Here is a 23,267-nt window from a genome sequence, read left to right as displayed (position 1 = left end):
GAACCCATCTATATTTATACCCAACATCACCAAATATCCCGAGAATATCTTCGTAGTATCATGTTCTATCCTCTGCCAAGTTACATAAATCTCTGCTTATTTATCTTCTCACGCGTTTGAGTTGTCCCAAACTTTCCAGATTTGATAGAATCAAATCGTAGGATAATTTACCCTCTCCCAAGTTACATACTTCCATCTAAAAGTCCTGAAATAGTGTCATGACATGTTTTATCGAGATTACATGGAACTTATATCTTTCTTTTTTTCGATTCTAAAACGGTTATCAATCATGTTTCAACGAAACATGCCATTACCAATCATAATCCATGAAAAACTCCAACAAAAAACTCGTTGAAATCATGTCCAAAAAACTTCGATGTCGAAAACGAATTTCCTGCTAAAATTTTGTTTAAAGGTGAAGAAGAAGAAAAGGGGTCTCCTATCCACAGTGCGGGTGCCTTTAGCCACTGGAGTTTCCTTATCCAAAATTTTTGGGTGCCTTTAGTAATTTTGGGAGTGCCTTTATCACTTTTGAGTCAATTTTTCAACAAACAATTATTTCTCGAAAACACCTACAAAGATACAAAATAACACAATAAGTACAAAATTGAGCACTAATAATATATACAACTGAGAAAAAAATTAGACGTAAAAATGTGTCTATCACAAACTCGATTGCAAAATTTGCAAGGTCTCACGTTAGTAGTTTCGATTGGTCAGTTAATAGTTTTGGTTGGGTAATTCACCTCATCCAATATAATAAAATCTATATGTGATTTGGTTTAACCAATCCTTTCCTATTAAAAGGAAAAAAAAAAGAAGATACCCCGAATAAAGTTACTCAATTATCATGATATCCAAAATCATTGCCGAAAAGGCTCTACTCCGACTTTGATGTCCCCACAAAAAAAGAGCATTTGCCTCGAGGATAAAAGAACTTTTGGTGTCTTTAGGACAAACACTATGGTTGGATGTTTTACTTGGCTACAGTTAAAATGTAGTCAAGCGAAATGTGAGTGAAACTGCAACTCACTATGGGAAACTTCCATTGCTTAGCATATAGACACGGTGATTGAGTTTACGTGTAATTCGGAAACAAAGTTGTCGTCTAATTATATTTTTTCTTCAAATTTTTATCCAATTAATGTAAATAAATATTAGTTATGGGTTAAAAGATATTTAAGAGATAAAAAGGAGTTATATCCGGTTGATGTAGATAAATATTAGTTATGGGTTAAAAGATATTTAAGAGAATAAAAGGAGATATAATAGAAAGAAAGAGCACTTTAGCAAATAAAAATAGTTAAAAGAGAAATATTAGGAGTAAAATCAGTTTAAAACTAAGAATTGGAAACTGGAACTCATTATCCGTCCAAAACAGCACGGAAACTTCACCAAAAAAAACAAAAACGTTTCCCTTTCAAACGGAAGCTGGCATCACTTTCCTCTCTGTAGAGAAACCACGCAAACTCGCCACATTAAAGTCAAGCGATGTCCGATAATAGTTGTATGTCACTCTACTTGAAGCTATAGCCAAGCGAAACAATCGGTAGTGCTTCTTCTCCTTACAGTTGACAATTCATCAATTCTGGCCCTAAGGCCAGCCCTAGCGCCCGTTGGTTCAAGTTCAACCAATAGAAGACAAGAAAGAGGGCGAATCTGGTAAAATATTAGAAAGAGAAGGGAACTACTGGGGATCTGAGTAAACACAGAGTTAGTCAGCTTTATTTTTCTGTCTGCTTCCGGACAAAACACATGCCCTGATTCTGATTCTGTTCTGTTCTGTTCTCTCATATATGCAGGCAGCATCATCATCATCATCATTCATCGCAGCATCCATATCTATTCATCTATCTAATCCGATTCCTGCACTCCATCGATGCTAAAGCAAAAGAGGGACGACGCATCATGATTCAGAAACATCAAAATGATTGGATGACACATGTATGTTCCAGATTTGTCAAGCCATCCATTATCAATTTGTCAACTTCACTCGCCACGCCGTTGATTGCGTGGACGAAAAACACACTCATCATTCCCTCCAATAAAACTAAATACATTGCATGTACCTTTTTGATTCTCCCTCCATCTGTATTGATGGAACTACTCAAAACCTCTCAACTTTGATCAATGATCATAGCTAGAGACTAGAGAGGCTCATGACCGGTACAATCTTTAGCTTGGCTGTTTGGGTTTCGTTGGAGCCATGTGATCAGAGAGCAACAGTGATTGTTAGTTAGAATGAATGATGCACAAAAATGGTGATGGCTGGCTATCAATGGCAGCAGTCGTGATCAAGACACTTAGAATCAGAATGGACAGTGAAAAACAGGGATACGTGTCGGACGACCGACATCCATATAAGGAATTCTTGTCCCACATGATTCTGTCTTCGGACATGACGGTATTTGTTTGCATTACCATCGCGAGCATATTATCCAAATGACGCACCCCTAGACGCCTATTATTTGCATCTAATTATGCGGGCGCATGACCAGAGAGCAATGAGGAATGCAGCTGTAGAATCCGCGTTCTACTATTGCGAGATTTATCAACTGGTCATGTCGTGTCTCTGTATTTATTTGGTAGGAAAAAGATGATGATCATCATCACTGTCTCACAACCCATTAGATCTGGAGTAAGGTTTTTCGGATGGGTTTCGGGAGAGAAATAAAAATAAGGGGGCAGGTGTTCCTGATTTAATGAGTGGGGTTTTGAGTTGTGCTGAAATTGAAACATTTGCATGTGAATTCATAGTATGGTGATAAGTTCTTGCGTGGGATGGAATTTAGGAGGAAATATATTGTTTTCTTTTCCCGAAGAAAATTTATGCCCCTTTTTCCTAAGTAGGATATATTTACATAATTTATACATTCATACATAAGAGTTCAGTTATCTTGTACATTCGTACATAAGAGAAGAGGCGATCAATAACATCAAAAATTATAATAATAATAAAATATATGAAATTATCAACGAATCTTAAGAAGGATATATATTACAGCTTACCCATATGCAACTGTGGTACGGGTACCTCATGGCTTTGGGACGACAAAAAGATATTATTAAAAATCATGTACGAAATTAAATCCAACAGATATCTCAAAACCTGACCGCCAAAAAAATGACAAATAATTCAATTCCTCCTTCCAAAACTGAAACTAGTCAGCAGCTTTCCTGACATGAAAATTAAAGTTTAGAAAAATACAAAAAATCAATCAAGAAATGAATAAAAAGGGAGAAGAAAAAAGAGAAAATTAAGTAAAAAAGCTAATGCTCAGCAATTACTTGCAAGCTTTTTATACTGATTTGATTTGATTTTTTTCTTGACCATTTTCCTTAAATCCACACTTCTTTTTAAGTGTGATTGCATGTCCTTTTTAAATAATTTTTTAACCCAAAAGAAAATAAAATCTAATAATGAAAGACTTATTATCAATCAAATCTTTTTAGAGGCGCTCAATTTAATGGTTAGTGCAAGTACATTATATCAGTAAAAGGGGATTCCACAATTGATTATAGTCGATCGGGGCCATAGATTTTATGGCGTGATATCTAAACTTTAATCAAGTTGAATTTGACATTAAATTGCTTTCTTTTAGCCACAGTAAAAAGACTATCATTTGGAGGATAAAAAAAGATGTCTTTTCATGGATATAAAGAGGAAAAGGGACTTTCATTTTATGTATTTTCTTGCAGCTGCATTGTTGCTATCATGGCTTAGATGTCCAATCCGTTGTACAACAGAAAACGAAAAACAGTTTAATTTCCTAAAGAAGCTGGACCGAATTAACCTTTTTTTTTTTTTCTTACAAAACAAAATGAAAGAGGTAATATTTTAGTTATTAAGAATGAAGGAAATATTTCGTAACAACGCCGTCACATATTACTTCTTCCTTGGTCCGTCTTATGGAAGCGGAATCAGGATTTATATTGTCCATTTAGTTTTCGACTAATTTACTACAACAATATAACTAATATTTAAGGATTAACTTCAATCGAGCCCATGACCTACACCAGTGTGGCGCCTTGTCTTGTTAATTAGTCTTATCTATCAGTATGCCATTAATCACTTAATTATTAAATCTTCATGGATAAATTAATTCCTTGTCCAAACTTTATATAATCATTGAATCTGGCCCTTACTTTAGAATTCTATTAATGTCTTATCAAACCAAAATGACATCATCATACATACAAATATAGAAAAACCTAAATGTATTTTGAGATGAGATTCGCGAAACAATAACTAGAAAAAAGAAAGAAGAAAAAGTTATAAATCGTAAACAAATAACTCCAAAAATTCATTTTTCTTGATGTCTTTTATACAGCAAATTCATATATATTAAAAAAATAATTAAAATCAAGATAATAGTCCATATTATCCCACATAATAGTTCATATTCTTTATTATTTATTATTATTATTTATTCATTTATTTATTTATTTATTTTTATAACAAACTCTTTTTCATCACTTTGGATAAAACTGGACACAAGTTCTCGAAGAAATTAGCATTGTCATTCCTTCCAAGTTCAAAATTGTAAAAGAAATGACTGGTGTAATTTAATCTTCTTTGTTAAATCATCAACTACTCCAATATGATCCCTCCTAAGAAATTGAGAAAAGCATTTCGTGAAACAACCAAATAAAGTTTCACAATATGCGTGATAATTTTTCCCGCTCTCCATCCTATATTGACATTATAGACTTTAGAAGATTCAATCTAATTCTTCCAGTCACCCACTATGGAAATGTTAAAGGTTTCCCTTAAAGTTAAAGATTATTTGATTGCTTCCTTGAGAGCTAAATATTCTGCTTATTGAAGTCGAGAGATGAGACCTTATGTGGCTCTTGCACAGATGCTGGTATCATCTTCCTTAAAGTTCAATATCCAGATAGATAAAGAACTAAAACCTCAAAAGAAAAAGGAAAAGGAGAAAAGAAAAAAAAAACTATAATGTTTTTCGATTTTCTTAGTGATCATGGTGTCTTTCCATTTTTTTCAGGAATTTTTGAATTTAAAAGAGTTGCTCATAGGGTCTGTACTGCGGTTAACATCTAATATTATTTTGTAACTAAATATTATACACTACGATAAAATCAATATAGCCTAGATGGGTTGAAATTATGTTTCACGCATCAAAACTACTAATTACGTTTCAAAAATATATAAAAATTCATATCATTCATCCGAACAGATTAGTCGTTCAAAAAAAAAAAAATCAGGGCACTCTAAATTCAGGATAATCAAAACAAAAAAAGAACTTGAAAAATTTGTTCACTTATGATGCACCTACCTACTTAAGAACATCCATGTCAATTACGTAACCTTTATCATCTTTTTATTTCATGGTTACGCAAATGCCACATTGATTTTATTAAGTTTGGTGCACACCATCAGTATTTAAGCGCGTTGGATGCCCACTCAATTTGCTCGCAAGAGAAAAAGGAAAGAAAAAAAGAAGAAAAAGAAAGAAAACCAGAATTCAATGAGAAGGTAATAACTATAAGCATAAATATCTCCTCGACACTCTAACCGATGAATTACATTCCTACAAATTTTACAAATCCATCATAGCAATTAACTATTCTCGCAAACTATACGAATATAATTGCATAAATCTCATTCTCCATGGACAAAACCTTGTAATGGAAAGTAAAAAATTCAGTTATCCTCAGTCGTCAACTGGTTTCTAAAACTATTTTGATACAATGATACGTATTAGCTGTCATTATAGTTTGGTGTACTTAGAAAGAAAGGATTTCACCAGTTTTTACTGACATGGTTCACAAATCATCTCATTTCATTCATATAGTGAAGTATTCTTTGTTTCAATAGGTACTTGGCATTAATGAGCTTGAAAAAGTATCTTCTAAGTATGTATTGCAGAATGAGAAGCATGTGTATTTTGACCCTCTATGAATTTTGGTGTACCTGAAAAGAAAGGAATTCATTTTTACTGATAACATTCACAACTCAAGACATATCATTTATTGATAAGGTATTTTTTGTTTCAACAAACCTTAGGAGTGTGAAGAAGTCTCTTTTGAATTTGCAGGATTGAAAGCATGTGTATGTTGATCCGTTATAAATTTTGCGATTCTTTTCTAACTTTTAGACTTTGATAGCCCTTGTATATTCTTCGCCCTTCTTTCCCCCTTTACGATCTTTAGATGGTACAACTTTATTATACTTTGTCGGGCCCCAACACCAATTAACAAAATTATTTTAGGAATTAGTATATCTTTCCTTATTAGTTATTAGCTTATAACTCAACTTATGTTCTATGTATTCATAATTTGATCCAGGGTTTAACATCAATTAATTCAATATATTTATTAAGTTTAACTTAATTAAGGCGTCTAATCACTCTCCCCCGATCTATTCTTTATTATCCTCTTTTTTACCGGGTTCTGCAATAGATCAAGAGCTAGAGACATTGCCCAGACGAAGACAATGGAGACAAAATTTCTTCGAACAAAGCGAATACCCAGAAAGAACTATCTAAATCAATAGCGAAGTTCCTTGCTCTAGAAGTTCTCTTGCTCCTTTCATCGACTCTTGGATTTGAACCAAGCATTCAAAGGTAGAATATACGACTCATGAGAACCTTTCCTTTCTCAGTCAATGCAAAACATATCTACTCTATGACATTCCTTCTTTGAAAGATCCTAATGCTCTCGATGAAATAGACTAATTTCCTAATGCAAAGCATATCTCGACTCAAACGATCATTTATCTATCTCTAGTATTAGATCCCCTAATTCCGGTCTCAGATGCTAACATATTCCTTATTCGTTATTTTATGATCACTAGATTCTTTTTTTTCCACCTTTTTTTTCCTTTTTTTTTTTTTTTTTTTTTTGTTGTTGTTGTTTTTGTTCCTTACTTGACCAAATGGTGGGAGTAATAAGTCGAGTCAGGTTAAGACGGGAAGACGGAGTTGGTAAAGGAAAAGAGAAATTCTCTATATAATAACAGAGTTTTTTCGAGCGCTCTCATTCACCAGAGCTCCACGTTAATTCTCTCTTCTGGTTGATTCTGATCCCACCAATTTTTTTATTTTATTTTAAGTTAATAGACCAATTAAATTCAAGGAGAATATGTTTTTTACAATAATAAAATAGCAAATATTTAAAAAAAAATTAACCTAAAATAACTAAATCTTAAAAATCGCATATCATGCCAAAAATATATTAATGCATAATTAATCACATAATCCACGATTTCATCATGATAATCAACAAATTAAATCACAGAATCCACGATTTCATCATGATAATCAACAAATTATCCATCGATCACACAATAAATCAATAATCATTACTTAATAAATAAATAAAATAACGTCGAATGTCTAGTGTCCGTTTACAGTCTTAAAAAATAGAATTTTCCTAATTACAATCCCATACTATCAATTAAACTCCAAAATAGATAAATCGAAAAAGAAAAAAAAACTGATTATCCCGGTCATGGGTACTAACCTTTTGATCCGAAAATCTCTTTGCGCGTATCTTTGTTAGTGGTATGCACATCAGTTAGAATTTTTGTTAGTATTTTGGATAAATAATTGAGAGCAAAGATTATGAAAAAAAAAACGAGCATGAAAAAACAAACTCCAAAACAATCATAATCGTCCTAATTTCACTGTTATTTTTGTTAACTTTGTTTTTTCCATAATTAAGAATAAAATATGTTTAGAATAGAAAATGGTTTAGATATAATGTGTGCAAAAATAGGAAGATATCTAACTTTCATCAATATTGTGTTATTATTTCCTGAGTTGAGGATTTTATAAAAAAATACTTTCTGTGGATTTTAAATTTTATTTTAGGGAACAAAAGCTAATAATAGTGTAGTTATTTTCCGAAAATGAATCGATAGATATATAACAACATTATATTATAAGATTTTATTTCCGGTAAATATGAGATTTTAATTCCGAAAGTTCTAATATGCAAATAAAGATTAGGGAAGAAAAGATTTTTCTTAGTAAATAAAATACATAAATTTCAAAAGTAATACTCTTATGCTTAAAAAAAGAGAGGCACTTTTCCTGTATAAAAACGCTTGAGCAAAAGCCAAGCCTCATTCTTTTGGCTGGCTTCTCTGGATTTTTTGTTTGTTGGTTTTTATTCATTTCGTTTATGGATGTTACGATTGATCATGGTCTGATATGTGGTTTTTATTTGTTTTGCAGGATATAATTGAAATGTGCGCAGTCGATTGGCACCTCTTCTCTAATGTGAAAACTGGTCGGGTGATTTTTATTTTCCTTCTAATTCTTTATTCAAGTCTAAAATCTTTGTTAAAGTCTACCGTGATAAAAAAAAAACTGCCAATTGTTTTGATGATCCGTAATCTTTTCTTTTTTTCTACATGGTTGATCAATGAATATGTGAGATTTGCGTCTCTATTACCATGATGTGTCAACTCATTTTTCACTTATATATTAAGTGGTATTCTAAATTCTACATTGTTCTGTAGCCAAAATTACAGAATCGTTAGTGGAGAATCGTGGAGATATTACAACAAGGTATTAAGTAATTAAAATTTTAAGAAGAACAAAAAAAATTAGTGAAAAGTGTAAATATTGTTCATTCCATAATAAATATTTTTTTTTATTCTTAACGTGTAATGATGCTCGGTTTTTTTTTATTTTGGAGCAAAAATATTACAATGGTAAATATGGAGATATCCATAAATATGGTGGCTATCCAAATGAAGTCGGTTTATTTTTAAAAATATTTGCTTGATATTATTTCCAAGAGTCTGTTTATTTTTATTTATTTTTATGGAAACTTTAATGTTTGGTGACTCTCTATTTAAAGCTTTCAAGGGAAGGCGAGATTTTATTCTTTGCACCGCTTCTTTGCTAAGTGTTTTTTGTTTCTTCTGTTTTTTGCGGCTTAGGGTTTTGTTGTCTGATATTTTTCTTTTGTTTTTATTTGTTATGTATGTTCCTCGAGAGCGTAGCAATCGGTGCTGATGACTGCTGCAACGAAAGGTGATTAGGGTTGATATTAGTCCTTATGGAGCTTTATGGCAGCAAAATAGACTCATGAGAGGTACCGTGAAATAATCTTTTCCCATGTTCTTGTGATATTTAATTGATTTTTTTTATTGCGGATGTTGTTTTTTTTTGAAGCATTTTATTGCAGATGTTGGTGATACCTTTTATCGTTTTCATGGGTAAGACGATGAAACTAATTTTTTTCTTTTTCTTTTCAATCTAGGTTCTTTTTTTTGGGTTTGTTTTTTATCCCGTTGCTTCTCTCTTTTTTTGCGAAAAAGAGGATCTGAAGATAGAAGACCCTCGATACACGGATGAGGAGATAAATGTTTCTTCAATTTCCTATGGATTTTTTTTTCCTTTTCTATGATTTTAATCCTCTTATTATCCTACTTTATTTTTATTGTTGATTTAATTAATCAGCAAAAAAGAGTCGCAAGGCGGAAACTTGATAGTGAAGCTTAACAAGAGAATTTGGCAACACATCCGTCCAGAGTGATGCGCATATGTACTTAAAATTTTATTTATAATCATTCGGGGTTTTTAAGTTTTAGATTTTGTTAGTCTTGCTTTGTAGCCTGTTATGCTGTTTTAACTTATTTACGACTTATTTGGTTGTTCATTTTATATAACTCATTTTTTTACGGGTTTTAAAATTAGTAAAAAAAATTCGAATGGAAAAAGTTATAATAAAATTATTAATGATATTTCTCATGTTGGACCTATAACAACTTTGTGTAATATATGGTCATGCATGACTAGCTTTGGGTCCAGTTCTTAAGACGTTGTTTGATTTATATCATCTCCTGAAGCTGTTAGAAATTTACATTGGACTCCAGCGCTCTCGGGCTCTTGAGAAAAAAGTAATCCACCCAATGCATCTCGATGCAACAATAACTCGACTGGCTCGCCTTTCCTGAGCGGTGCATGAAGAGATTTACATATATAAGTATCTTTATGCCTTGTGTGTTCTTAATTGGCTAGATCATAATTTCTTCCCTTACGTTTGGATCAACATAACTTTCATAATACCTATAAAAACCATATGCTTTATCTCAAAGTTGGTACACCAGTGATGCTTCTTACAAATATAAATCCAAGTTCCTTCCGGGCTCTAAGTAATTATGTTTACATTCCAAGAATTTTACTACATCCAACATAGTCATATCTAACTTTTATTTTGTGGAGAATGCGGTTTCCAATTGCAGTATGCATGTTTTACAATGACTATACATCAGAACATGAAGAAAGTGGCAGTCTATCTTCCAAAGTCAATTTTCTCTCATGGTCAAATCTACGTTTGCAGTATCAACGACAACGAGCTGAATCTACGTTACGATATACTGCTTGAGAAACCGAAGGATGATATACCTAAAGACTTTACTTTGAATATTGTCTACTAAGAAATATTTTACCAAACTTGCGTTAAATATGAATCTTTTTCTATTATGAGACCAGATTTTTTTTTAATAGTGTTGTGTTAGGTTTGCAATATCTTCGATGCTTATTTCTTGGAGTATTTATTTTTGCAGCAATTCTTTCCATAGTTTCTTGCCTCTTTAGATTTTATCACGGTCCATGGGAATGATTTAGGATACTTCAAACAAGTGAAAGCTTAGCTTCAGGATCAATACTTTAGGCATTTAGAGTTTAATTAAGTTTTTAATTTTTGCACTTTTTTAATAATGTGTAGCTCATGAATTCAGTTAAATGGTGCACATGTATTCATGTAAATTTCAATAGACCATGTTTGTTTGGGCTTATTTTGTGATAATACATCATGACTAGCTTAGTTTTGAGTCATTTTTTATCGGCTTTCGTGCGGTAGAACTCTTTCTTTTTGACCAACTAACTTTTAGGAACTTGCATGTATGGTTTAATTTATTGTTAGTTGGGAAGTCCATTAGACGAGTTCTTTGTTAATCTTTATCGATATCACTCTTAATTTTCTAATATAATATATCAATACATATGACATGCATGCATGGATAATTGGGTGCATGAGCCGTGTCAAAGCTTAACTATTTAAGCTTCTATACATTGCGTTGGATGGCTTGTATTTTTATCAGCTAAAACGTTTTTTATGTTGCGAGAATGTGGCGAGATTTCTATTAATTTAAGCAAAAATCACGCCAAATTTGAGTTGACTGGAGTTAAGGACTTGGTTAAAAAACGGACCAAGGATTCCCCAAGTGACTCCCAGTTTGATGATAATGCTTTCCCATTGATAATATGTTGCAACAGGTGATTAGAATTGAATGACGTTGTTCACAGACATGGAGATCGATTACCTGAATGAGATGAAGAAGGGTAATATACTTTTAGTAACAGAATTGAGTGAGTAACGTATCAAAACTAAAATTTTCATCGATCAAAAGGGGGGAGGGGGGGGGGGGGGGGGGGGGAGGGGAGGGTGGAAGCAAATTAGATGGAGAGCATATTGGTCGAACAACTCATACAGTAAGAGTACCATACTGTGTATCTTCCAACTCATTGCATTTCATCTTCAAATGAGGAAATTTCGTGTGAAGTGTTGTATAAATGAAACTGGATTATACTTGGAAGATGTTGCACCACAAGGCAATGACTTTTTAAAAAAAAAATTCTATTGCATAAGCCTTTTACTCTCTCCATCCCCGTTTGAATGAAAGTATGATTTTGTACGAATCTCATAATACCTGAAAATCATATTTTTCCACAAATTACGAATAACTCCCTAACATATTGTCGAGAAACTAAGATTTACTCTGTTTTAACGTATTAATATCAATTTGTAACATAGTTAGAAAAGATTAATACCTCTTTTCATTCCTTAAACTGCTCCCTAAACCTCTGTCTAAACATGGACAAAAAGAGTATCGCTTACTGAACTTCCATTAGTTTTCAGATGATTTTCTTTTTAAATGATATAAAATAAACAAGATATAGACCCGTGCATTGCACGGGTGACAAACTAGTATTGGGTTAAGAAAGGTGATCATTTTTTCCCAAGTTACCATAATGTCAAACCAAATAACCGAATTAAAAATCTAGACGCCTATAAAAGGTGAAACCAAAATTGGTTGCTGCGGAATGCGTTGTTGTGAGAAGGAGGGGGATTGAGTGGTAACTGGCAAGGTTAAAGGGGGCACATGGCCCCAACATGTCTTGGGTTTATTAAGACAAGATTAAGGGAAGGTGTCCTAGTGTAGGGCAACTTATTGTTCGGGTGGACCCAAAGCCAAAGGCATAAATCCCTTCCCCACCAATAACGGAGATATCAAAAATAAAAGAGAAAGAGGACCCTCAAAATAGACAGCATTGTTCCCATGTGCTCAAATTTAATAGCATACTTCCAAAACATCAACCCCCTTTGTGCCCCCCCCTCCCTTACCCTCGTAATCACCTAAATCAGCATTCCTTGGGAACAAGGAGTGAAGAAACCACCCTCCCTCTCATTTTCACACCCTCCCCTCCGACCCACCCCCTCTTTCACTATCTCAATGAAATGAGATATGCAATCACCATTTCACATTTTGTTTCTTTTTCCATCACAAGCATATGGGGCATCCATGGTTCTTGAGTTTACAAGCCAAACTCCAAAGAAGAATTTATGGTCCAAATTAGGTGGCAACAGGTTAGCTGAAGATTGATCTAGGGGCTAACACGCAAATTGATAGCTGTAAGCATGTATAAATAATTTAGATACACGTATAATTCACAAATTCTCGTTATGTACGTATATATGTATGTATGTATATGGATTCAATACATGATTAGTTTTTGTTCTTTTTGGATCATCAAAACATAAAAAATTTAAGTTCCACTTATAAACGCACTAATAACGATACATGAACAGTTATTAGTGTGTTTTTCATAGGGTGCAATATTTAAGTAAGCAAACAATCATGTTTTTTATTTTTTTCCTACCGATAACATCCTATTTTATCGGGTGATCGTTTTTTTTCTTCCGAAAATTAGATGTATATATTAGAAAAATTGGAAAAAAGTACAGAATATACAAAATCTACGGAGTCAAACTAGTAGATAGTATCTCAAAGGAGGAAGACCTTAACACTCCTCAAAACTCTCGACCTGCAAAGGAATATGATGAGAAACAGGTTTAGTTAGAGTAACCTGCACCACATGTGGAAATTTCCATAACCGATCCTAAGATATCATAATTGCGACTTTGAAACCGCTTAAAAATTATTAAGATTGAGTTTTATGCATTACGTGTGGAAGAGTTTCACTTAAAATCAAGAATAAGAAAGGTGATAAAAGGTTTTTCTATCATTATCATATATCTTTCTAGTTCGTCGAATGTTCTTCCGTATTATCATTGACCAGTATTGAAATTCTTACATACTCAAGACAACATTGTATCCATCTTCTTCATTTACTTTTAAAGCTATCTTAGACCGAGTTTGAAAAAAAAAAAAACCCAGTTGACATGGTCAAATATTTTTTCAAACCAAACTTTACATAATAATTTTAGAACCCCACTTCTCAATTTTATTTGAAGTCAATTTTATCATAGTTGTTAAGAAGACTACGTTCAAAGTTTGCCTTTCGTGTATGAATGCAAAACTTTTAAATGAAGCAATTTAGCTTATGATCAATATAAGTTATGGTACAATCCATTGGGAGATTTTACATCTCAATACATCTTCCATATGCGGATGCTTTGAAATGATGCCTAGTTTGAGGGATCACAAAAGAATACAAAATACAAAATAAACTATCAAATAGAAAATGCAAAATAAAATGATATGGGGAGTCCATGTCAATTAACAGTAAAGAAGGGCCCAATTTATGATTATGAGGCCCATTTCATGATATATGTTCACATTTGTCTATTAAAATTTGTCCTTATCACAAACAAACATTATTCTTTCGGTTATTGAAAAATAGAAAACACTGTTTACCTCAAAATTTTGTCTGGTTTTATTATCAACTGAAAAGCCATGACAAGACATAAATCATCTCTTTTGCTTGGGTTATGTTTAGACACATAATCCATCTAACCAATTATGCTATTTATACACTCCCAAATAATTGTGAAAAAATCTCTTTCAAAATTATGTCGCACATTCTAGACTCTGATGCCATAATTTACGAATTCTGGAGACAGAAAAAAAATATTACCGGTATCACTATAGCACAGTGGAGAGAATTATCCGAAGCTAATTCAAGTTCGAAACTGGCACCAAAATCTTTATCACTAAAGACAGCCCATAAATTCTTACGAGATGCCTCGGGATTTGCTTAAAATTATTGATAATTAATTGCGGACAGGCATTTATTAAAAAGAAGATGATAAAATCTTAATATGGTACTCCAACTGTACACCTAATGCTTCTCTGTTATCCCCAATCATGTTTTTTATCTGTTTTAAGTGCTTCACATTTATTGAATGACCAAAACATCCTTGCAACACCTGGAATTTGGTTTCTTCACGGAATGCTACAAAGCTGCTAATATTATTGATTGATAATTAAATTTAAGTAACCGAAAGAAGAAGATATATATATCCTCCACGGCTGTCATCTACTAGTACACAAGTAAAGGAAGGAAAAAAGATATGGAAAATCAAAAAAAGAAGTCAATGTTAGACATGAAATGAATGCAATGGAAGTGAGTTAGGTATATTGCAGACATTATTATCTAGACGATTCATGAGTTGGGATTTTTCATTACTTAATGAAAAAGAAGATGAAGAACATGCTGCATCATGGGTACTTCTAAATGTTTTTTCTGATCAGCCTTCGTATTAATTCACAACTCTGACTCGAATGGGACTCAGTCTTACTGTCCAGAGCCAACAAATATTCTTAAAGACAAAAGGAAATGCGTTATTGCAGCAACAAAAGAGATGAATTATGGCTCAACGCGGTTTTGAAGTCAAGGCTGATTAGTATTCTTTCTTTTTTTGGCACAAAAAAGGCTGATTAGTAGTATGTATGACCTTTCTTCTTGTGCTTTTGAAGGAAAATTGAATCTCCAAATTTGTTCTTATTTGAGCTTGTAATGTGAATCCTCTAGATTCCGGTGCCTAGTGGTCATTGGAATTGTGATGTGGGCTTTTTGGTGAATTAATATAATTAATTGTTAGTTTGAGGAAAAAGAAAGAAAGTTTGTGTGACATTTGTTTTGTTTAACTTGGTCACCAAGAGACTAAGAAAACCAACGTTTTCTTCCCCGTATTAGTTGTGATTCAAATATGGACTCTAAACTTTCAATTTTCTTTCAACACTAAGATATTCAAATACGTTTTTTTTGTTCCAATTAGGTAGCATGTTTTTGGAAATGGGAGGAATGTAAAGAAAATAAACATGTAATAAAAAATCGTCAATTTTCGGAAAATATAAAAAATTCTTAACGAATCTGTCAAAATAAATAATCTCAAAAATTCTCCACAATAAACTCTGGTCCCGTGCCTTTATATTTATAGTAGAATCTTCCATTCACCTTAAAAAAAGTCCCCCCGTCATTCTTTTTCGTTTAGGTTTTATTGCAGGGAATGATTTTTACATTATTTCTTGGACGCTCTGCCTAGATTCATATAGGAAATAGCCGATTCTCGAAAGGTCAGAATGGAATGTATTTCTATTTAATAGAGTTAGATATTTTTTTCATTTTCTTTTTTGTAAACATGATTTTTTAAACGTGTAAAATAGGGGTCCTCAAAGATAATTTATATTGAGCCACCAAAACACCGGGACCCGACCTAGTTGGCAAACATATAATATCTTGTATTTGACGTGGAGTTCACATTTATGGTTTCCCAAATTTTCTAGATTTATGACTAAAGAACTACATTCACCTGGTAAAAAGTATTGGCATATCTTTATTTGTCAAAAAAAATTAATATATTCTTATTCTGAAATTAATTTTTAAAAATAGTTGTATTAAAAACAGTTGAAGGAGTATTTAATTGTTAATTCTCGGAAAATATAAAAAATTCTTAACGAATCTGTCAAAATAAATAACCTCAAAACTTCTGCGAAATAAACTCTTGTCTTGTGCTCTATATTTATAGAATCTTCCATTCACCTTAAAAAAATTCGCCTATCATTCTTTTTGTTTTAGGTTTTATTGCAGAGAACGGTTTTTACATTATTTCTAGGATGCTCTGTCTAGATTCATACAAGAAATAAGTCGATTCTCAAAAGATCATAATGGAATGTATTCTATTTAATAGAATTAGAGATTTTTATTTCTTTAGTAAACATGATTTTTTAAACGTGTAAGATAGGAGGTCCTCAAAGATAATTTATATTAAGCCACCAAAATACCGGGACCCGATCTAGTTTGCAAACACATAATATCTTGCATTCGTGGAGTTCACATCTATGGTTTCCTAAATTTTCTGGATTTATGACTAAAGAACTACATTCACCAGGTAAAAAGTATTGGCATCTCTTTATATGTCAGAAAAAGATTACTCTGAGGTTAATTTTTATTAGAAATTTTCCAGTACTTCATAAAATTGCTTTGTTTCGAACTTAATGTTTAGAGTGTCGGTTCGGTTATTGAATTTAATCACATTTGAGATACTATAAGAGATTGTGCTCTTCGTTTTCTCTTAGATGGACACAAATTTCACATACTTCTTCATCGAAAAGCATATAAATTTTTTCTCCTGTATACTCTTTCGTCATTCAAGGAGTGATATTTTCTTTTTCTGTGATGCATTTAATAAAGATGGTTGGAGGAGTATTTAATTGTTTTCTCTTTACTTTCATAAAAAATGTACAGAAAATAAAAATATTATTCTTTAAAAGACGAAAAGAGTACTAGTTTAACCACTAAAGTACAATCGACTCGTATGAACAAGGATTTACCATTGTTAGTTATCAGAAAATTAACCCACAAAAGGCGAAAGAAGACATTAGTAATCGAAAATTTCTCATCTCTTCATTCAACTCTAAAACTTCCAAATATGATTTTTGTTCCAACTAGGTAGCATGTTCTTGGACATAAAAGGGGTAAAAAGAAAATAAATTGGTGATAAAAAACCGTCAATTTTCAGAAAATATCAAAAATTCTTAACAAATCTGTGTGAAAAAACAATTTCGAAACCGCCCCACAACAAACCTTTGTGATACTATTATATGTGTATAGAATCCTGCGTTCATCTTAAAAGGTTTACACGTCATTCCTTTTGTTTTGAGTTCTATCATGGGGAGACGGTTTTTATGTTATTTGTTGGATGCTCTGTCTAGAATCATACAAGAAATAAATCGAATGTCAAAAGATCATATTGGAGTCTATTTTTATTCAATGCAGTTAGATTTTTTTTTCTTTGTAAACATGGTTTTCTAAACGGGTAAAATATGGGTCCTAAAGGATAATTTATATTGGGTCATCAAAATACTGGCACTCGACCTAGCTGGCAAACATATCTTGCATTTGACGTGGAGTTCACATCTATGGTATCACAGATTTTCAGGATGAGCAGTGCTATCCCGCACGACTTTGAGGGATAACATTTCTCTTTCAAGATTTCTAACTAAAGAAGTATATTCACTTGGTAAAAAAATATTGACATCTCTTTATTTGTAAAAAAAAAATCTTCTTGTTCCGGGAAAAAATTTTGTTAGAAATTTTGCAGTATATCATGAAATTGCTTTGTTTTGAACCAAATGTTAGGATTTTCATTTCAATCATTTTATCTAACTGGAATGAAGATACAATTATCGATTTTGCTCATCGTTTCTCTTGGATGAAAAAATATTCACACGCCTCTCTTTTCTAAAAAGCATACAATTTTCTTTTCTAAAAAAAGAAACAAGACGAGTATTTAAACTTTTTTCAGTCTTTATTTTCATAAAAATTATACAAAAACGAGTGATTACCATTTTCACCCTGAAAATTCAATTAACTCTATGTACAAGGAGTTTCGGCGGATCATATCACTAGCTATCAAAAATTCACCCATAAAAGGCGAAAGAAGACATTATTAATCGAATTTTCGAACTCACTGAGATTAAGATTGTTTTCCTTGATACCAACTAATCATTTTGATTAAGTTAAGAGAAATTATAAACTAGCACATTGATGAAGAAGACATAGACGACCAGAAATAATAAATACCTGCCGGAAAAGGAAAACAAGAGCACTGTCATGTTTTGAGATTATAGTTCATTCTCCTAACATTTTAAATATTTTTATCCCATCATTTCATGCACAATTATTTTGTTACGGTTTGATAAACATGCACAATGATAATTGAGCGAGTGAGTGACACTATTCATTCGATTAAGAATTTTAGACTACGATTCCCTCTAATCAAAAAAAAATATAATAAACTAATTTTTTTTATTATGCCAAAATTAAAATTTTTACCAATCAAAAGATAAAAAATATCGTTTTATGTCTCCTATTGAGTAACACACCCATGTTTCCGTTTTACATATATCCATCCTCTTTTATTTTTACATTTAAATGAAATCATGATATGATGGCCACAAGCAAATAACCAACACACCACCATTCTTTCATCAATGCAAATTAATTCTTGTTGCATTTAATTATCAATTATCCTCAAATAATTATGTTTTATTATGAATAATACACTCATCGTTTAATTAAGCTACTAACTAATATCTCCAATCCTAAAAACATTAATTAACAACAAAAAAAAATACAAATAAAATTGCAAACAAGGGCATTTTGGTCCAAAAAAAAAGATTTGTTAAACTAGTTCCGCGTTGACCCCTATAACTCCCCATGGCGGCCCCTACGGCGCCGGCCTTGCGTACCACTCTACACATAACAACACTTTAGTAATAAAGAAAAAGGGGGAGTTGCTGTTAGCAACAGAATATAAAGGGGGAGGAGGTGAGTTAGAGAAGAAAAGAGAGAAACAAACTATAAATGAAAAGAGAGAGATAATCTCAATCTTCTCTGAAGAAGAAAAACAAAGCCTACTACTACCACCACCACTGTATATTACTATTATGTACTGCTACTAAAACCCATCATCCCTTACATATATATATATAGAGAGAGAGCTGTTTGAGAGAGATAGAAGAGAAGAGAAGTGTTTTTATAGAGAGAGTGGAAGGAAGTGAAGAGAGAATGGAGGAAGAGGGTTCAAAGAAGTGGATATGGTTACTGTTCAGTCTGTCCTTTGTATTACTAGTAGTATTAAAAGTGATGGGGTTTTTATGGTGGAGACCAAAAAGAATTGAAGAACATTTTTCAAAACAAGGGATCAAAGGACCTCCATATAGATTCTTTATAGGGAATGTTAAAGAGCTTGTTTCTTTGATGCTTAAAGCTTCTTCTACACCTATGCCGCTTTCTCATAATATCCTGCCTAGAGTTTTCTCTTTTTATCATCATTGGAAGAAAATCTATGGTATGTGTATTATCTTTTTCTATATCTCCTCCTCTCCTCCATTCTTCTTCTTCTTCTTCTTGAAATTGTCTTGATCTTTCTTAATGTATCAAATATACATGGGAAAGGGTTTGGGGTTACAAAAAAAAGCAATCATTGATTTTTATTTATACTCATAATGGGTCAACTTCAATTTTATTCATTAAAGTTGAAAACTAATCTCTTTTGAATTTCTTCTTTCAAAGTCATGATCATGTTTTTGAATGTCTGGAATCCAATCACTAACTCTTCTGTTGTTGTTTGAATGCTAATTTGAATCTTTGGGGGAGAAACAAGTATAGCTGTTGGTGTTGTTGTTATCATTACACTATTCTAGTTGTGGCTGTGGTTGTTTGCTGAATTGAATTGGCTTGCTGTTCAGTTTTTTTGGTGTCTTGTTCTAAAGAGAGTTTTTCTGTATTAAGGTCATATTTTTTGGAGTTATTTGTTTTACTTTTGGAGATTGTTAGGCCTTTTTTGATGTTTCATATTGTGGTCCTCCTCCTCCTCCTCAGAACATTTTTTTTTTCATCATGATAATTATAAGGGAGCTTCAGAATTTGTTTTCTTTTGGGTGAATCATGACATCATCTATATCATAATTTTTTTTTTTATTTTTGGTTTGATGAGTTTTCATTGTCATTTATTCTTATCTTTCTGTTTATCTTTTTTTTCTTTCAAGTTCTGAATCTTCTTGATTTTTTAAAGCCTGCAGTGTTTGTTAGTGGTTTAGTATCATGAGTTGTCTTCTTCTCTGTCTTTGCTTTTTGTTTGTTTGGCAGCTTCACTATCTCTTGATTGTGTTACTAGGCATAGTACCCTGCATACATCAATGCCCCCCTTATCTTCTTCTTCTTCTCCTCTTTCAAATTCATGTATCAAATAGTAGTTTTTCTCATTTCTATTTTGTGGGGTCTTTTTAGTAAAAAAATAATTACTACATTGCATATTTTTGATACTGATGCGAGGTTTGGTATTTCGGAATGGCAGGAGGAACATTTCTTGTGTGGTTCGGACCGACGCCACGATTAACCGTTGCGGATCCGGACCTCATTCGGGAAATCTTCACATCAAAATCAGAATTTTATGAGAAGAATGAGAATCACCCACTTATTAGACAGCTTGAAGGTGATGGTTTATTAAGCCTTAAAGGTGAAAAATGGGCACACCATAGGAAAATCATCACCCCAACTTTTCATATGGAAAATCTCAAAGTAAGCAGTAATCCAACTAATTAAAATAAATCATTTTATTTTATTTATTATCTATAAAAATTAATTTTTTGGAATATTTTTTTTCTTCAGTTGTTGATACCAGTGATGGGAGACAGTGCAGTGGAGATGTTAGAGAAATGGTCAGAAATGTGTGGTACCAGTGGAGAAGTAGAGTTGGAAGTAACAGAATGGTTTCAATCTTTGGTTGAAGAAGTTATTACTAGAACTGCTTTTGGCAGCAGTCATGAAGAAGGAAAAGCTGTTTTTAAGTTGCAACAAGAACAAATGATTTATGCAGCTGAAGCTTTTCAAAAGGTTTTCATTCCAGGATACAGGTAAAAATAAAATTATTATTATTATTTCTTAATCACAGTGTTAATTAAAACATCAGTGGAGGTGGTGTAAGTGAAACTGTTCCTGACAATCTATATTAGTTGGTTCACAGCTGTGTACTGAACTTATAGCATATAAGTTTGGTGATGTTTCAGTTTTCTTCTGTTTCAGTAGTTTCTGTTCTGTTTCGTCTGTTTACTACTCCCGTCCAAGCACGCTTAACAAGATGAACCGCATTAAATTATTAATTATTTGTTTTTGTTTCCTCAGGTTCCTTCCTACGAAAAAGAACAGGTGTTCTTGGAAGCTGGATAAAGAAATCAAGAAGTCTCTGATTACGTTAATAGAACGGCGAAAACAAAACAACAGCCAATTCGTTGATGGGTGTTCTAAAGATTTACTGGGACTTATGATCAATGCCGGTTCGAAAGAAATGACGTTAGTCCGGTCGGATTCATCGTCGTCGTCTTCGACTATAACCATACTTGACATTGTTGAAGAGTGCAAGAGTTTCTTCTTTGCCGGCAAACAGACAACATCAAATTTACTCACCTGGATTACAATTTTACTAGCTATGCATCCGGAATGGCAACAATTGGCACGTGACGAAGTTTTGAAAGTTTGTGGATCACGTGATGTACCAACGAAGGATGACGTGGCGAAACTTAAGACGGTAAGCTCAATAAATCCAGAAAAAACTACTTTTCTTTTGTCGAGTTACTGACTCCAGGTGTACATTGTTTGTTGTTGTTAGACCTGAAATTACCGTTACGCCCTTGCCTCTTTTTCGAGAGTAGGCCTGACATTTTTGTCTCATTTGCAACTTACAATATCAGATGTGAGCTAACATGGATGGATTCTCCAAAAGTGGAGAGACCAAAAACACATCTTTATAGTCCTTTTACTAATATTAGATTTTCCCTCTTTTAGGGGCAATTATGTCATTTTAGAAGTACTTTGATCACAAGGGTATTATCGTCATTCTAGCAAAATACTGAGGGTGTTTTGGGTATTTTTGCAGTTAATGATGATCGTCAATGAAACATTGAGACTGTATCCACCGGCGATCGCAACGATTAGACGGGCTAAAACAGACGTCGAACTTGGCAGTTATAAGATCCCAAGTGGAACGGAGCTTCTAATACCGATCTTAGCAGTGCATCATGATCAGGCATTATGGGGAAATGATGCAACAATGTTCAATCCGGCCCGGTTTTCCGAAGGAGTGGCTCGTGCTGCTAAGCATCCTATGGCATTTATACCATTTGGGCTTGGTGCACGTACATGTATTGGACAAAATCTTGCAATTTTACAAGCAAAACTAGCAATAGCTGCAATACTTCAACGGTTTTCGTTTAGCTTATCGCCGAGTTACCAACACGCGCCAACAGTCCTGATGCTTTTATATCCACAACACGGTGCACCCATTACATTCCGGCGACTGACGGAACCAACCACTAGTAGTAGTCAAGATCAAGGCTGATTTACAAGATATGTTTTATAACACCACCGATACCAAATTAAGATGCAACAAGGGTCTTGATTACAAGATGCAAGGATCAAGATTCTTTGCAAGGGCTGAGCCACCACAAGAAACCACCCTGTGGGTAGTACACTCGATTTAAAGACCATTTTGCCCTCCTCTGTCACCGATTGGATATATATACAGCCTTCACCCAAGTACAGTGGTACTACTAACAACCCACAGCCTGTGTTCTCTATCAAATGTCCAAATTAACCTCAGTGTGTTACTGTAGCATTTGTTAGATTTCTTCAGGGTGCTTTCTCAATGAGAGATCTTTTATCTCTGCGTATATGTAATCAATGTATACTCTTTGTTAACCTTTTTTTTTTTTTTCATTTCATCCTGTACAATTTTGTAACCCCTACGCATTTGTGAATGTTACATGGTTTCTACTCCACATCTAAGTGCAATCCGATCTCCTGGTACAACCACCAAATGTCGACCAACTCAATTCCGACCAAAAAGTATGCATTTTCGATTTAAGCCCGAATGCTCGATGTTTTCGAAGGTCTGGAAGACGCGAACGACCCGGCGATGAAAAAACATCTCGAAAGAAATATATGTCAGGGGACTGCTTAACTTGATAATACCAAGTGATGGCTGAAACCCAAGGTAAGAAAAGAACAAATGCAACAAGTTTTGGGAGCATGTGAAGCGGACAACATTCATAAGGGTGTTTCCATTATAAGGTTTTGTTACTTAATTAGGAGGGAGAGATCTTGATTATAAAAGATAAAACAATGTGCATAAATTTTTGTGTGGGTAATGGAAGGTACATGGACATAATTTTTGTGGTTTTGTCAGATTAGTGT

General features: G+C 33.2%; 1 protein-coding gene across 1 annotated transcript; it reads left to right on the top strand.

The window, feature by feature from the left end:
• Positions 1–18,850: 18,850 nt before the first annotated feature.
• On the top strand, positions 18,851–22,852 carry LOC113355685 (cytochrome P450 734A1-like). Its single transcript, XM_026598601.1, has 5 exons — positions 18,851–19,365; positions 20,374–20,597; positions 20,688–20,932; positions 21,201–21,603; positions 21,952–22,852. Exons 1-5 carry the CDS (start codon positions 19,083–19,085, stop codon positions 22,411–22,413), a joined length of 1,617 nt encoding a protein of 538 aa, XP_026454386.1. The 5' UTR covers positions 18,851–19,082; the 3' UTR covers positions 22,414–22,852.
• The last annotated feature ends 415 nt before the right edge of the window (positions 22,853–23,267 follow it).

This window comes from Papaver somniferum, chromosome 3 (genome assembly GCF_003573695.1).
Source record: "Papaver somniferum cultivar HN1 chromosome 3, ASM357369v1, whole genome shotgun sequence".
Taxonomy (NCBI): Eukaryota; Viridiplantae; Streptophyta; class Magnoliopsida; order Ranunculales; family Papaveraceae; genus Papaver; species Papaver somniferum.
Note: the sequence above shows the minus strand (reverse complement) of the source record. Positions and strands in the feature narration are given on the sequence as shown.